An 18029-nucleotide genomic window follows, 5' to 3' on the forward strand; every position below is an offset into this window, starting at 1 on the left:
ACGATAAAACTGAATTTTAAATACAATTTGGAAGCTTTGTTTCAAAAAAATTGTCTGCACAAATTTTCATTTGACGTAGGAAAAAAAACTTTTTTCTTTGAAAAACAAATATTGTATAGTGGAAGAGAAAAAGGTTTTTTTTTTAAAAATATTTCCGCGACTGGGAAAAATATTCTTTTAGCTCCGTCCCGAAAAGTTTTGAAACAAAATAGAAATAATGACGCTTAGTAAAACAAAAAAATGCCCAACTGTTGTAACTGATTTCTCGTGTTAGAAAACAACGGAAAAGACGTGATAAATATTTAAAAAAAAAATTATACATAAAATCCTGAGAAAAATCACTTAAAAATACGTTTTTTGACTTTCGAAAAATTCCTCTAATTGAAAATCTATTTTCCTAAAAAGTCAAAAAGCGTATTATTGTGATTAGTTTGATAAAAATAAAATACTAAATGAAAACTAAATCCTATTGCACTAAATGCAAATATATATCTCTATATTTATATTACTTAAAAACAATTTTTCATTCAAATTAAAAAAAAATAATAATGCACAAATAATAAAATTTAAATTATATTCTAGAAATAAACTCTTGAAAAATCTATATAATGATTGATGATATTTTACATGATTGGAAGAAAAAAATATATATAAAGAACTTTTCCATTGTTTTTGTGCGAAAAAAAATGCACTTTTTTTTGACGAGACACTTCAGTGCAAAACGGTTGGTTTGGTTTTTATATCACGAAAGTAAAAAATACATAATATATCGAAATATAGTCTCACGAATATGTTGGTCATGGACGATCATTGCACAATGATCGTGTTGCCATTGCGAGCATTTTCATCGCTCGAGCTGAACGATGATTAGGATTTGCAGTTACAAAATGACCAAGTTGAGTATGTAAATTGCTCACAACTGTTCCAATATGTTCACGTGTCACAGGATCGGCGGGATCTAAATTTAAAATTGCCTCTTCCAACCACCTAAAACATTCGATAGCGAAATTTTGAGAATTTAGATTTCTTTTACAATTTCTAATAACGACTTTTTCCTTTTTAATTCAATAAGTAATAAGATTCTCTTTTCTTATTCAATAAATCAAATTAAGAAGGTTCTTCTTTTTTAAGAGAAAAGTTTAATTAAAATAAGTTTTCAATTAATATTCACCTGTGTTTGAGTTCAGTTCGGTGTCCTAGATCGGCAGAAAGTTGCTGTACAAGAGAAAGTATCACAGGTTGCTGTAAAATTGATCGTGGACCCTGCGAACCCATTGGGCTTGAGAACACTCGATTAGGATCAGTTTTTTCACAGACTAGTGTAACTAGACTCAAGTCACTTGCACTCAATGCTTGTTGGAAAGCTGCGTTCAATTGGCCTCTTTGTAAAAGAGACAAAATTCTCGCTTGAATATCAGCAACACCCGCAGCCGGTGGTCCTGGCGTTGTTGCTCTTGATCTGCAATAATATTTTTTTAAATATATTTTACAAAACCAGGGATGACATAAAAAGTTAATTTAATTTTTCCCAGCTTTCCAGACCGAATTTTGACTTTTTCCCTGACCCTAAAGAATATTTTGATTCACTCTCAAAATGATTGGATACTCAAAAAAAAAAATTATGTATATTACATTTATTTACGAATTTCTTTAATTGTAAATTCGAAAACATCAACAACTTATTTTTTAAATAAATATTTAATCATTATAATTTTTCCATAGGATTTAAGATTTACAAAAATTTCAAATTCAAACCTTTTTGAAATTAAACAAATAATAATTAAAGATGACCGAATGACAAAAATCATTATTTTGTATTATAAGAATATTGTTACTGTAACTTCTTTAAAATTATTTTCATCATTTTAATTCAATTATTATTTTCTAGAATTTTTAAACTAAAATAAATTTTTCTCTAAATCAATTATTTTAAATATTTTTTTTGAAAAAGATCTTTGAGAATTTTCAAATCCATTTGTTTACAATTCAATTATATAAAATTTTAACTAAAATTAATTTTTAAAACAATTTTTTTAGAAAATTCAACGAGAATTAAATTATTTAATTTTATTATTTATAAAAATAATTAAATGTTTGGGTAGAAATTTATCAAAAATGTTTTTTAAATAATTGAATTTTTTTGATGAATTTCATTTTTAAATAGTAAATATTGAAAATCATTGAATTGACGACAATTTTTGAGAATAATTGAAATTTTGACAAGAATTTTATTAAAATTTAAAAAAAAAATTGAAATTTTTACAAGAATTTTAAGAAATTTTTTAACTTAATTGACAAGATTGCCACGCTTTTCTTTATTTTAAATTTCCTAACTTTTCCAGGTTTTTAAAACTACATTTGTTGCCAACAAAAATTTAATTTTTGTTTTCCCTGACTTTCCCTCGAATTTCAGACAAAATTCTTACTTCTCCTTGACTCTAAACAATATACTCATTCAGTTTAAAAATTATTACTCTTAAAAATGTTCTATTGCTTCTTTTTTAAATAAATATTTTCTAATCATTATTATTTTTCCATAAAAAATTAAGATTTTCAAAAATTTCAAATTTAAACCTTTTTGAAATAAAACAATTTTAAGAAAATTGTTATAAAACATGAAGAAATCGATCAATCGATAACTTCATATTTTATAATAATTAAAGATATCCGACTGATAAAATCATTATTTTATATTATAAGAATATTGTTACTGTAATTTCATAAAAATTATTTTCATTTCAATTCAATTATTTTCTAAAATTTTTATCTAAAATTCATCTTAAAATTAATTACATTTAATAATTTTTGATAAATTTCTTTGAAAATTTCCAAATCCTTTTGTTTCTAATTTTAATTCAATTTTACGAAATTTCATCGATTATTCGGAAATCCAACAATCAAAATATATATAAGAAAATAAAAACTTCAAATAATTTCAAAAAAGTTCCATTAAACTTTTTTAAAAAAATTTAATCTACACAATTTTCAGTTAAAAGTATGGAAAATTCAAACAAACAAAAGGAAAAAGTCAGTCACTAATTCAAATTAGAAACTGTTTTTACTAATTTAAATTTAGAGAGTTCAATATTCAATTATTATCTAAAATTTTAACTGAAATTCATATTTTCAATGAATGTTTATTAGAAAATTCTACGGGAATTCAATTATTTAAATACAAAAATAAATAATTTATTAAATAATTGAATGTTTCTTAAACTTGAACTCTCATAAAGAATTTTATCAACAAATTTTTAAATAATTAAAATTCTTTTGATGAATTTTAATAAATATTTTTAAGAATAATTTCATTTTTAGAGAAATTTGATTAAAATTGTATTAAAAATAATTAAATCTCTGTATAAAGTTTGATTGAATTGAGAAAAGTTTTTGAAAATAATTTAAATTTTGCCAAGAATTTTATTATTTATAAAGATAATTGAAATTTTGAGGAGAATTTTTTTTAACTTTTTTTTTTTTTTTTATATTTGTGGATAAATGATTATTTCTGAATTATTTTGCAATACCCAATGGCATTTATATCTTCTTTTAGATATTTACATTAAAAGTCACTGAGGTTCAACTGCAATAAGTTAAAAATATTAGGATTTATAATTAAACTTTTAATTGAAGACTTTAAAATGTTAAAAATGTATGCAACAATTATATAAATAATAATAATATACGGTCAATTCTACGTCACAAGTATATTTTATTTATAGTATATGGAGTGTATAACTCCTTTTTCATTTTAAGCCAAGTATAATAAAGTAAAGAAAAGTAAAGATTTCCTTCTTCTTCTTCTTCTTCTTCTTCTTCTTTACTTTATATTTTATTTATTCCTTTTAGAAAAAAGGTATACGTATCCTTTATTTTTCTATTCTATAGGGGGACCAAAATATTTTTTGCAAACTATCCTTATTATTTGTAAGTATGTATTAGATAAGTTTTCTAAATTCAATAGTTTTAGAGTTATAGATTTTAGAGTCTACTTTTAAAAATCCAAAAATTTGGTTACCTATAAAAAATGAAAAAATAGATTTACAATAATATATTTTCATCCTAATTGAAAATGTGGACTGAAATTTAACGTGAAATTGCCTATATACTTATAATATATCTTTTTTTAATTTTTGAAAAATATAAGACTGAAGGTAGTTCTCTGGCTTCTACTCCTGTAAAAATTTATTTTCTTCAAATTTTGAGGAAATGTTTCTTTTGGTGCCCTTTAAATGTGGTAAAAATTTCAAAACCCTTTGCGATGCTAAATTTTGACTTATTCAAGTTCAAACTTTCACTTTTCCATGCGTTTATGTTAAAAATAAAAAATGTCAACCACAATATCTCGTTTTTTGACATGGCAAAAGGTTTTGAAGTTTCTATCACATTTAAAAGGCATCCGAAGAAATATTTCCTCAAAATTTGAAGAAAATCTATCCAAAATCAATTTTTAAAAGAGTAGCAGCCGGAGAACTACCTTAAATTGAAATTTTTTTTTATAGATTTTAATGAATTAGAGAAAATTTCCAAAAATTCCCGGATATTTTTTTAATTCCCGGCAATTTCCCGGGTTTTTCCCGGTCGAACTAAATTCCCGGTTTTCCCGTTTTTCCCGGACGCTAGACACCCTGATTATTTAATTCATTCATTTCATTCATTCCCTGACTTTTCCAGGTTTTTGTCAAGGCTTATAAAATCTAAATCAGTTACATATTTTCAATAATTTCGAGAAAGTTCTTTGATAATTCAATTACTTAAAACAAAAAAAGATTACTTAAATAACGAAGAAAAATTCAAATTTTTCTAAAATTAGTTTTATGAAATTTCGAATATTCAAAAATTTTTGAATTAAATATAATATTATAATCGAAATTTGATAAAATTGAATTTTTGTTTTTTTTAATAATTGGACTATAAAAGAATTTTCTTATAAGTGTTAAAAATAATGGATTTAGCAAAAAGTTTTAATTAAAAATTCTAGAAAATAATTGAATAGAGGTTGTAGTAGAAATTTTAAGTAACAATTAAATTTTATCAGGTTTTTTTTAAAAAATTTTAATTCAAACTTTTATTTAAATTCAAATTAAAGAAAATAAAATAAAATTTAATTTTAATTAACTTCATTTAAAATTTGTGAAAATAGAATTTCACAAAAATTTGAGATAATATTCTTCAAAAAATCTGAAATTTAATTATCTCTAAAATTTTAAATTATTTTCAAAAAGTTCTTTGATAATTCAATTATTAAAAACAAAGAAAGTTCACTTGATTTACAAAGAAAAATTCAAATGTTGTCAATTATACTTTATCAAATTTAAATTATTCAAGTATTTTACAATTAAATATGTTTTAAAAAAATCAACTAATTGCAAAATATTTTGAATTAAAATTTTCCAGAAAACCTTCTGAAATTTAATTATTTCTAAAAATTGCTACAAGTCTTTCAATGTTTAATTATTTTCTAGAAATTTCTAAAAACAACGTTTTTAGTTAACAACTCAAAAGAAAAAAATATTTTTCGAAGCAAATTTTTATAAATTTTTAACCTTTTTAATTAAAAACCGTTTTCTAAAGATTCTAGAGCAATTATTTTCAGGAAAAAAGTTTTAAGAGAAAAAATTTATTTCTATTCGTTTAAAAAATAAAGAATTTGTTTTTAATTGTTGATCATAAAGGTTGTGAACTTCAACTCTACGTAACAAAGTAGAATTTTATAAAAAGAAAACTATTGGAAAAAAATTCGACAAAATAATATTATCCGAGGCCTGTAAATTGTTTAAATTGCTTTTAATTAAAAATTTGTTATAATTCTTTAATTTTTAAAGACAAAATTCTTACCTAACGCCAGAAATATCACTGAAGTGATGCGTAAGATTTTCCCTCATAGAATCGCGAATTGTTCTTAAAGTTCCTTCTTGGAGAACTGATAAACCTCTCGTCAATGCCGCATGCATCTCATCTTTGACAACAGAAACGAGAGTTTCACTCTTCTGTTCGTAGCGCTTTTGACACTGCTTCTCAACAACTGTATCCACATTTTGTAAATCTATCAGAAAGAAATTATATTCAATTATATTTTCGGTATAAATAATATATTTTTTGCAAATTATTATTTTTTTAATTTTATTTTTCAAAATATATTTTTTCTAAAACAAAAAAATGACAATTTACTCACATTCTCTAGTACCACGAACAAAAGTATCCTGAATTTGTCGAAACATTGTCTGACAAGCTTTCTCCATACCAGGCAATAAAGTATTGGCAAACGTTTCTTTAAAGAGAATTTCGAGTGTTGGTTTAGCGGCATTAGCGACAGCGAGAGTAATTGTTTCTTTCATATGAACGCCATTAATTAATTGATTTAAATTTGCTTTAAGAAGCTCGTCCATTTTCACAGTATCAAGTCGTAATTGATTTTTTAATGGTTCGACGGCATCGGCACAAACTTGAGGAAGGGAAGTTTCAATATTTTCTTTAATGGATTTTTCAATATTAGATAAAAGTTCGTGTTGTCTTGTTATGTGATTAAAAAGTGTTTGTTCAACTGTTGCTGTTTGTTGTTGTGTCGCTCTTGTCACTGCAATTTCAACACGATTGCCAAGTGGCGTTTCACTTCTCAACGCTGAAAGTTCTAATCTTAATTCCCTTATTTCCTGTCGTTGATCTTGTACAATTTCGAGTATCGAATCAAATTTAGTTGTGAGACTCAATATTTTATCTTCATTAAGCAATCGCCATTTTAAATCGTCCTCGCAATTTATCACCGATTTTGCATCATCCTGTGGAGAGAAAATTTATTTTTAAGTACTTTCTCATTATAATGAGAAGAGGCTTCTCGCACTCGTAAATTAATTTTAAAAAAATAGTAGCAAACAGGAGCTTTAAAAATGAAAAGAAGTAATGAAAAAGTATCTATCGAGAAATTCAATTTGACGACTAAAAACTATTTTTTGACGTTTTAATCAATTCAATTGACAAAAAGAGTAACTTATTTTTTAGAATGTTGGAAAAAAACGATCTCCAACTTATTTTATTCGAGGTGTTACAAAAATTTTATTATGTATTACACTAATTTCTAAAAAGAAAACTAACTTTTTTCCTTATCCTTGAACTTCAATTATATTAATATTAAGAATATGAATATGAATATGAATATTGAATTTTACAATTATATTTTTGTAAAATTCAATTATTTTTCAAATTTTCAGTTAGAATTATTCAAAAATACTATATTTCAATATAATTTTTAAAAGTAAAATAATTAAATTCATTAAAATAAAAATATTGTCAAATTTCCAATTGTTTAAATTTTTTAAAATTATTTTCGGATAGACCTTTTGATAATAATTTTTTTAAGAAAATAATATATTAATAATGTTTAAAAATAAACAACTTAATATTATTATATTTTTACAGCAATTACAATTTTTAAAGATTTCAATTTAAAAACATTTTAAACTTTGATTATTTTTAAACATTTTTACTGTAACTCTTCTAATATAGAATTAATTTCTAGATTTTTTTTTTACTAAAATTCTTTTTTAAATCAATTATTAATTATTTTTAGTAATTTTTAGGAAATTAGAATTTTTATATAATTTTTAATTTTTAATTTTTATATAATTTTTATATAATTTTAGAATTCAGTTATATAATTATAAAAATTTTAACTTATGTAAAAATTGCAACTGTAACTTTTCTTGTTTTCTTTTAAAAATATTTTTAGTAATAAAAAATCTTAAAATTAATTTTTTAAGAATATTTTAAAATAATTTTTGAAAGATAATTGAACATAATTGAAATATAGTAAAATTTTTTGGAAATAATTAAATTTTTGAAAAGAATTTTTCAAAAATACTCAAAATACGTAAAATAATAAAGTTTTCAAAGAATTCTAATGCAGAACAAATATGTAAATTCATGATTTCTGCATATTCTTTTCGTGATAATTAAATTTCTAAAAAATTATAATTACAAATTCAATTTTACATAAAATTAAATTTTTTGTAATGTAATTTCATAAAAATAATTACATTTTTTAAAATAAAAGAATTTTTGTACAATTTACAAGAACTACTTAATTTGTTCAAGAATTTTATTAACTAATTTTCAAAATTTTAATAATAATTATAAAAAATTTGATTTTTAAACTTACTTTAAGGAAACCATTTCTTTTAGAAAAAAATTAGATTTGAAAATTTTTTAATTCAATAATGTATATTGAAAAACTTAACTAAATTTAAAAAAGTTTGAACTAAATTTTTTCCGAAACCTATGTTTATTACAATTTTTAAATTAAGTTTTTCAAAATTGATGATATTTTCAATTAATTGACAATTTTTAAATTACTTACTAATTTCTTCTAGAAATTTTAACTAAATTTATTTCCTAAATAAATTATTAATAATTTTGAGAAATTTCTTTCAGAAATTCAATTATATTCAAAAATAAATAAATCTGACTTAATTAAAATACTTTTAGAATTTAATTTTGAGTAATTCAACTTTACTAAATTTCGATAATTCAAACATTTTTCAATATTCAAAAATTTATCTAATTTCAAAATAATTCAATTAAACGTTTTCAAATAACGGGTTTTTTTAAATACTAGCCCCTCCGACGGCCGCAAGCGGCCGTCTACGGTGCTAGTTTTTATATGTCCATTGTCCAAGTCCATTATTTCATTAATAATAATATTAATATTAATTATAATACAGACATTATAATATTCAATTTTTTTCAGTTAATAATTTGCTTATTTATATTTGAAATGTTGACGTTTTTTTTACAATGCAAAATAAGATTTATTATAAGTACTTTCTCTTAACAAAAATAAAATTTATATATTCGCGCTCTTTTTAAATAACATACGACTGCAGCGCCACCTGCACATGTCCAAACAATTTTGAAAACACCCTTCTCTTAATATTTTACATTCTCATTGCCCATTCTTTACTTCGATACTTTTCGATATATTCGACCTTTCCACTCCATGTCTTTTTTAAGAAAGGAAAATTTTCAATTAAAATTATTATCTAAAAATTAAAATTTTCAATTATTTCTTTTTAAACATAATTTAGTTTGAAATTAAAAATATTGTAATTTTTATTTCTAATAATTTCTTCTATTAACTCCTCCAATATTTAATTACTTCTTACAATTTTGAAATAAAATTCTTTTCGAAATCAATTATTTTTAATAATTTTCTGAAAGTTCTACGAGAATTGAAATTTTTAAAAAAGAAAAAGAAAGTTCACTAAAGTACAATTCTGAATTCAATTATTTTCAATTCTATTTTTTTAAATTTCGATTATATGAAAATTTTTCAATTAATTTTATATTAAAAAATGTAACTAATTTCGAAAAAAAATTCAATTAAAATTTCTAGAAAAATTGAATTATTCAGAATTTTGAAATTTAATTGTTTTTTTAAAAATATCTGCTAATAATCCTTTCAAAATTCAATTATTTGTTAGAATTTTTATTCAAAATTTTTCTGTAAATTAATTATTTCGAATAATTTTCAGAAAATTCTTCGTGAATTCAATTCAATTCTTTATGCATAGTCGCAGTAAATGTTTCTTCGTGGTTTCAAAAGTAGAATTCATGGACTTGGTAAAAAAAAACAAAATAACCGTTTTTTTAAAGAAGTCGAACAAAGTAGCATTTTTTGAAAGTAGTCGAAAAGAGGCCTGCAATTCTTATTAGAAGATTCTACGTACGAGACTTTAATTATTTGAATTAAAAAATAATTTACTATTTCTGAAAATTGCAATATTCCCAATGGTATTTTTTGAGTTTTTTAAGATAGGAAAGAAAATTCAAGATTAGTTTAAAATTTTCATTAATTTTATATTTTTCTACTACTTTGGATAAAGATGCTTCCTTCCTTGTGAAAAAATTAGTAAGTAGTAATACAAATTTAGTGAATAGTAAATTTAATTAATTTAGTTAAATAATCTTTAACGTCCGAGATTTTTCATAAAATAAGGCAAATAAAACGAATGCATAAAAATATATTTACTCCAACGTTTCGAAATTTTTTATTTTAATTTTGTATATATTTTTTTATAGAATCCCTAAAGAAGAAATCATTTAGATTTCGAAACGTTGGAGTAAATATATTTTTACTTATTGTTCGAATGTTTTCGTTTTATTTGCCTTATTTTTTAATTAATTTAGTAAATAGTTTTAGTAGATGGAGTGCAAAGCCTGTGAGAATAGAAAAAAAGTTTTTAATAAAAATACTTAAAGAAAAATACCTTGTTATTGAGTTGATCATTGATTTGATCCTTTTTGATATCATTAGGACAGATATTAACGTCCTTGAGTAGAGCAATTGAGATGTTGGGCCAATTGGGATCCTCATTTGTTGGAAGTTCATCAATGTCGTCTTTCGTTTCATTTTCGCCTTCCTCCGGTTCGGCGAGGGAGAGAATTTCCCTTACCTCTCGTGAGGGACTGCTTCCACCACTTGGCGGTGCTTGCTCTTCAATTTCACTGGTTGCCAATGGTGGTTCGGATGTATTCAATGCATGTATTGCCTGTGCAAGTGATGGACTCGCTGACAATACATTTCCCAATTCTGGACTATTGGTGTTTGAATCGAGAGCCGAGTCCTTCTTTGCCGGCGAGCTGAATGCATCGGGTGTCATGAGATTTAGAGCCGCTGCGTGATTTGTTGCCGCTTCAATTGCCGCCGACACTGATCGATCCTCCTCGTTATTCACCTCCAGTCCGTTGTGATTGACGGCGCCAATTTCCGGAATATCCTCAGCATAATCGAGAGAATCGTGAGTGAGTGTGTCCATTAGACATGTTCCAGTGACGTGGGTCGCTGTTCTGAATGCAATGTGACACTCTTGGAGGGATTTCGGTTGAACGAGATACATTCTTATGACCAGTTGATCTTCATTCTCGTCGTCGCCTGGACAGAGATCCTCCAATGATTCTCCGGTTGGTTTCACTTTCCTCTGACCGGCATCGACAATTGCAAAACTCAACATTGGCGATGGTAGGAGAAATTGTGATATTGTATTGATACCGGCTAGAGCTTCGCCCTTATCCTTCGTCACGTTCAATACGTACAAAACCTTGTTGTAAATGTCCGAGAGAAGAAGATAACCGGCACTGAGATCGAGACCGGCTTTTAAGCATGGTGCCGATGATGATGTGGGTCTTGGCGTGAATTTAATAGTCTGCAAACACGTCCACAATTCACAGGACCACAGTTTCAATTCCGAATTGTCATCGCAGCCGGTGATGGCGAACCTCCAAAATTGAGCACTGTCGGGGGGAAAAAGTCTTTTTTTTCGGTGTTTACAGTTTTCGTAACAAAAATTTAAATGCAGTCTACGGTAATAAATAAATGTACTTTCCTCCATGAGGAAGCAAAATATTGAAAATAAGAATAAAATAGCAAAATTTTTTAAGATACTTACTCGGGTTGATAATTTTTGTGATCGTCGAGAAAAAATAGAGATGATATCGGTCGACCATTGTGTGGACGCCACTGATGTAAACAACGTGGTTTTTGTTGAGCACCATGACCAAACATACAAACTTGGAAAAATTTCACTTCCCCATCGAAACTTGCGGTAGCCAATGCCGTTCCATCAGGACTGAAAGTCGCTTGAACAATCGTATCCGTGTGCTCGTTTATCTCCAAAACAACGCCACTATTTTTCACCTCCGGATCCGTAATCTAAGGAAAGTTAAATAAAAATCATCAGAGTTGCCACAAAAATTTAATCCTGCTTTTCCCTAAATTCCAAATAAAATTTTCACTTGTTCCCTGTTCATATATAAAGAGTATTCTAATTCACTCTAAAAATGATTAGATGCTCAAAAAATGTTCTATTACATTTACTTACAAATTTCTCTAACTATAAAATTAGAATAAAAACTTCAAATAATTTCACAAAAAAATTCAATTAAACTTTTTCAAAAACATTAATTCTACATAATTTTTAGTTAAAAGAATGAAAAATTCAGATTTTTAATGAGGCTGAAGTCCGCAATGATTTTAAAAACGAAAACAATTTTAGTTTAAAATTCCTGTTATATTTTACCATTTGTCTTTTAAATAACAACTATATTAAAAAATTCTTTCATGATTTTTCGTTTTTAAAAACGTTGCGGACTTCAGCCTCATGATTTTCAAAGATTTTCATTTGAAACCTTTTCAAAATTCAATTATTTACAAAAATTTATGCTATAATGCTTTTAATATTCAATTATTATTAATTGAAATTGATTTTTAAATCAATTTTTTTTAGAGAATTCCACGAGAATTGAACTATTTAAATATAAAAACAAATAATTTATTGCTATCGGTCAGAAAATATTCTGACCCTTCTTGAATTTTTATTTTTCTTAAAAAATGATAGATTTTAAAATCCATCCGTAACTTTGTAGAAAATATGTTTTTGTATCAATAAAAGAATTGTCAAATGAAAAAATTCATCTTTACAATTTTTAAATCATTTTTCTTATTAAAGAAACCATTGTTTTCAGGTTGAAAATGCTAAAAAATACCATTGTTATATAATTTTTGTATATGAAAATTCACTTATTTATTTTTCTAACTGATTTCAAATCATAATTTTATTATAAATTTTTTATATTTTCTATTTTAAAAAATTATGATTTAAAATTAGTTGTAAAAATGAAAAAGTGAATTTCCATATAAAAAATTGAATTCTAACAATAGCACTTTTTAGCATTTTCAACCTAAAAACAATGTTTTTTTTCAAAAAAATGCTTCAAAAATATTGTAAAAATGAATTTTTTCATTCGGTCATTTTCTACAAAATTAAGGATGGATTTTAAAGTCAATCAATTTTTAAGAAAAATAAATATCCAAAAAGGTCAGAATATTTTCTGTTCATTGATTTCCTCTCAAAAAATTACTATAAAAATAATTTTATAGAAGATTTAAATCATTTTTTGATACAGTTGAAAATGTAGTCAAAGTCTCACCTTAAAATTGAATTCTCATAAAGAACTTAATAAAGGAATTTTTTAATGATTTAATTCTTCCGATGAATTTTAATTAAATTTTTAAGAATAATTACATTTTTCGAGATATTCGACTAAAATTGTATTAAAAATAATTGAAATTGTGCGACGAGTTTTATTATTAATTAAAATAATTAAACTATAGCAAAGAATTTTATAAAAAAATTTGTAAATAATTGAATTCCTGAGAGGTTTTTATTATTTATGAAAGCAAATAAATGTTTGCGTAGAATTATTATTTTAAGAATATTGTTACTGTAATTTATTCAAAATTTTTTTCATCATTTCAATTCAATTATTATTTTCTAGAATATGTAACTAAAATTCTTCTCTAAATCAATTATTTTAAATATTTTTTGAAAAAGATCTTTGAAAATTTTTAAATCCATTTGTTTACAGTTCAATTTTACTAAATTTTGATTATATAGAAAATCTCCGATTAAATATACATTAGAAAAAAAATTCAATTAAATTTTTTCAAAAAACTTAATTCTACATAATTGTTAGTAAGAAGTATGAAAAATTCATATTTTCAAAGATTTTAATTTGAAACCTTTTCAAAATTCAACTATTTCTAAAAATTGGCGCTTTTAATGCTTTTAATATTCAATTATTATCTAAAATTTTAAATGAAATTCATTTTTAAATCAATTTTTATTAGAAAGTTCTATGAGATTTAAATTATTTAAATACAAAAATAAATAATTTATTGAATACTTGAATGCATTTTAAAATTGAAGTTTCATAAAGAATTTTGTCAACAAATTTTTAAATAGACCAAATTTAATAAAATTTGTAAGAATAATTACATTTTTCGAGAAATTCGATTAAAATTGTATTAAAAACAATTGAAATTCTGCGATGAGTTTTATTATTTGCGAAAATAATTGAATCCCTATAAAAAATGTTATTATTTATGAAAGTAATTAAAACCCTGTAAAAAATTTTATTATTTATGAAAAAAATTTAATTATTGCGAAGAAATTTATAAAAAAATTTGTAAATAATTGATTTCCTGTGAAATTTTTATTATTTATAAAAATAATTAAATGTTTGCGTAGAATTTTATTAAAATTTATTTAAAATAGTTCAATTCTTTTGTAAATTTTTATTAAAATAGTAGATATTTATAATCATTGAACTGAGGAAAACTTTTGAAAAAAATTGAAATTTTGCCAAGAATTTTACTTAACTTTTTGAAAATAATTGGATTTCAGAGAACAATTTTATTACTTTTGAAAATAAATGAAATTTTTACGAGAATATAAAAACAATTTTTGAACATAATTGAATTTTTGCGAAGAATTTTATTGCTTCTGAAAATAATCGAATTTTTGCAATCATTTTCAACTTCTCCAAAATTCAATTTTTTATTTTTTTTTTAACTAAAATTCTTCTATAAATCCATTATTTTTAATAATTCATTAAATATATATTAAAAAATGTAACTAATTTCTTTAAAATTTCTAATTAAATTAATTAAAATTTGAGATTTTCTAAAAGTTTAAATTGAAACCTTTTGAAGTTGATTTATGTATGTAACTACTAGACGCAACTCTTTTAAAATTCAATTAATTTTAAAACATTTAAGTAAAATTATTCATTAAATAATTTCTAAGTAATAATTTTGTGATAGTTCTTAAAGAATTAAATTATTTAAAAAGAAATTATTGTCAGAAATAGAAAAAAATGAAGGTTTTATATTGGAATTAGTGGTAATTTTTTAGTTTATGAGGCAAACAAAAAAGATAACAAAATTCAGAATTTTCTTATGAGTTCTATAAACTTAATTTGTTCCAGTACTTTTAATAAAAATTCCTAACTTTCCTCTGATTTCCCTGTGGCAACCCTCCAATTTGCTAAATTTTCGGAAGATATTTAAATGACTCATTCAAATATCTTTCAAAAATTTAGCAAAATTGCAATATAGGAAATACAAAAAAGAAAATTAAGAGCCAAAAATAAAAAATTTTATCAACCTGGACAGGCTTATTCCAAAGTCTTGAGGCAGCAGCCACGGACCACAATTCGGCCTTTGGTCCTCTCGTTAAAACCAATAATTTCGAAACCTCATCTCCGTCGGTCGCCTCCTCTTCAGGAATGTAAGGACACCAAATCACACGATGACTAATTGGCATACAATCCTCTGCGTCTACTTGTAATATCAAGGAATACGCCAACTCTCTAGGTAGAGCTTCAATCGTGTATACATAGAGACTTCCAAAGCAGTCGACACAAGCAAGAATTGCATTCGAAACATGTGCAAATGCCAAATCTTGAACAGGTCCTCGTAATCTCAAAAGTATTCGATGTTCGACTTCTTTATTTACAACTCGAACCACGCCACTTCCGTTGACAACTAGAATTTTTAAAATAAAGAATAAATAAAAAATTTACAAATTATAATATTTTTAGACAATAATTTTACTATTAAAATTTACCCTTAAGGCCATAAGCAAGATATTTTCCTGATGTGTGGATTGCTAAAAGATTTCCTATATATAAACGATGTTCCCAAGAAAAATCGACAATATTCTTGAGTTTTACTTTTGAACTTCCATGATTATGATTTCCAGGTGCAGGAATTACTGTCACGTCATTGCTATAAATTTCAGTTGAATACTGATCCTCCTGCTTATTGAAATCCCTAAAAAAAAAGAAATTTTTACTTATCTTGATTAAAAACTTTCAATAGAAAAAAAAATTTTCCAAACAAAATTAATAATTCCAACCAAATACTTTTTATCCTATTTCACACTCTAAACAATTTTTCTCTTAAATAATCTTTTAAATCCTTTAAATAAAATAAATAAAAAAAATTTGCTAAATCATAACCTAGAAATAATTTATTTCTATATAAATTAAACTAGAATTTAAATTCAAAAAACATGAAACAAATCACTCGAAATAGAATGCCGTTAATTATTCACATCTTTATTTCAGAAAAAAAAGAAGATGAAACAAATTATATTATTGAATATTTATAAGGGAAAAATTGCAAAAATTTATTACTTACACAGTCTGTGGATAATGAGGATATTGCCGAAGAGAATCGTCCGTTTTTAACATATTGCCAAGAATTTAGATGAATCTTCTAAAACTGTTGAATTTCAATTAAATTTATAATTTTTATACATACACACATTATTTGTAAGTGAATATAATGAAAGTGGGGAAAAAAGACATTTTCTAACCCCAACCGGTGGCACGCCTAACTGGAAAATTTCTATTTTCAACTAAGCAACACTTACCTTTTGTTGCATAAATAAACTATAAATTGCGACACGTTAATTGGAACTTTGTTATTTATACATTTTTGAAAATAGACTGAAAAAACAAATCAAAAAACCGTGAAGATTCACTTCACTTGTCACAAAAATGGATGGTGATCACGGTGAACCGGAAAGAGTGAAATTCCTCATTATAGTCATTATTGCGCAGGCGTTCAAATTTGAACAGTTTCCTTTCAATATTTTTAAATTCCTTATAGAGGTAAAATTACTTTTATTCATATTAAATTTATATTTATTACAATTAATCTTTGTTTTCCTCATTAATTAATAAGAAAATGATTCTCTTTTAATGTTTTATTTTAAACGAACATAACCTCTAAATCATATAATTTTACCAATTTTATGAACCTTTTGACAACTAACTTTTCTGTGTATATAAATAACACGAAATTTCTTAATTTTCCGAATTATTTCTATATGACTTTTAAGTATATACTGATTTTAAATTATAATATTTATAAATTGTGATAATTTAAAGAAAAATGAAGTTTGAATTAGAGTCTAAAACGGAAAGGCCCTATTCAGCCAATCAGAGAATGACTGACGAAATCCTCCAATCAGAGTGCGTAAACAACAATGGAGTCATTTCCGTAGTGAAAAGCTCCGACCGGCGCAGTGTTTTGGTGCAATCTCTCGAATTTTTGCAATAATCGGTAAGATTTCTATCCTTATTTTTATAAATTCGTTCACCAGGTTATTCTCCACATTCCAGGGAATCATTATTTATAAAAGTTTCTTAGTACACTGTTCAGAAAATATCTAATTGAGAACATTAAAAAGTTGAAAGTTGTTGTGGTTACGTTCAACGGCAAGCGAAAATTTTGTCTCTGTCACTATCTCAGAATTTAACTAAAAAACACTAAAATTTTTCTCATTTTTTCATAAAATCGGCCATAAAATTACTATCCACTTAATTCGCAATGGTAATTTTGCAAAATTTATGTAAACTTTTTCGTAAAACATATAAAATAGTGAAATTGAAAATTGGGGTTAAGATTGGCGCCAACCGTGACAATAACAACGTGAAAAATTTTTCTCACGTGACAATTTTACTTGAAAAACATAATATTTATGAAATTAATAATGAAATGTAAATTATAACATGAAAAATTTTCTTAAAAAGTGAGGTTGGGTACAGGAGATAGTGAATAAAGTGTATTATTTTGTAAATTTATTTATTTTTGCAGTGTTATTGTTGGAATTCCCGAAGTCTTGAGTTTTGGGGAAATAGAGAAACAAGTACCAACGTGACAATAGCTTTTGACAAAATTTCACACATAGAAAACTGCAATCAATTGTTGAATATTTCTCCTGTGGCGGTGAGTCTGTTTTTATTTTTTTTCTAAATTATTGAAATATTTATAATTATTTTATACTGTAGAAAAAATGTGCATTGGAATTTTAGTTCAATAGATTCTAATTACATGCTTATTTTTATTGAAAGTTTGTTTTTATTAACAACTGAATTACTCTTTTTATTATTTTCTCTTATTTTTATATAATTTTACTTATTTTAATTTAGAACAATCAAATATAAAGAAAATTTTTTTCTATCTAAATATTTTCTAAAATTGCTATAATGAATAAAAAATAATTTAAATTCACCACTGATTTTGTTACCATTTTTATTATTAAAATATACATAATAAACTATAATAATAATAACAACTATAAAAATAAAATGTAAATTAATTTTCTTCAATTCAATGATTTTCAATA

General features: G+C 24.4%; 1 protein-coding gene and 1 long non-coding RNA gene across 3 annotated transcripts in view; one reads left to right on the plus strand and one right to left on the minus strand.

The window, feature by feature from the left end:
- Nucleotides 1-228: 228 nt before the first annotated feature.
- On the minus strand, nucleotides 229-16421 carry LOC122502723 (enhancer of mRNA-decapping protein 4). Of its 2 annotated transcripts, none has more exons than XM_043612897.1 (10): nucleotides 16269-16421; nucleotides 16034-16117; nucleotides 15459-15664; nucleotides 14997-15376; nucleotides 11439-11701; nucleotides 10260-11283; nucleotides 6173-6776; nucleotides 5836-6043; nucleotides 1172-1459; nucleotides 229-987 (listed from the first exon to the last, which is right to left on the minus strand). In XM_043612897.1, the coding sequence occupies exons 2-10, from the start codon at nucleotides 16084-16086 to the stop codon at nucleotides 798-800; spliced, it is 3216 nt and encodes a 1071-aa protein (XP_043468832.1). In that variant the 5' UTR covers nucleotides 16087-16117; nucleotides 16269-16421; the 3' UTR covers nucleotides 229-797. The 2 variants fall into 2 exon arrangements, with proteins under 2 accessions (XP_043468832.1, XP_043468831.1); XM_043612896.1 differs by having other exon boundaries at nucleotides 10260-11301.
- Nucleotides 16422-16903: 482 nt separating this feature from the next.
- The window catches only part of LOC122502759, a 190988-nt gene continuing 189862 nt past the window's right edge, over nucleotides 16904-18029 (plus strand). The window contains exons 1-2 of the long non-coding RNA XR_006301666.1: nucleotides 16904-16963; nucleotides 17498-17629. This is a non-coding gene — a long non-coding RNA (uncharacterized LOC122502759). The remainder of the gene's footprint in view (nucleotides 16964-17497; nucleotides 17630-18029) is intronic.

Source organism: Leptopilina heterotoma, unplaced genomic scaffold (genome assembly GCF_015476425.1).
Source record: "Leptopilina heterotoma isolate Lh14 unplaced genomic scaffold, ASM1547642v1 Lhet_237, whole genome shotgun sequence".
Taxonomy (NCBI): domain Eukaryota; kingdom Metazoa; phylum Arthropoda; class Insecta; order Hymenoptera; family Figitidae; genus Leptopilina; species Leptopilina heterotoma.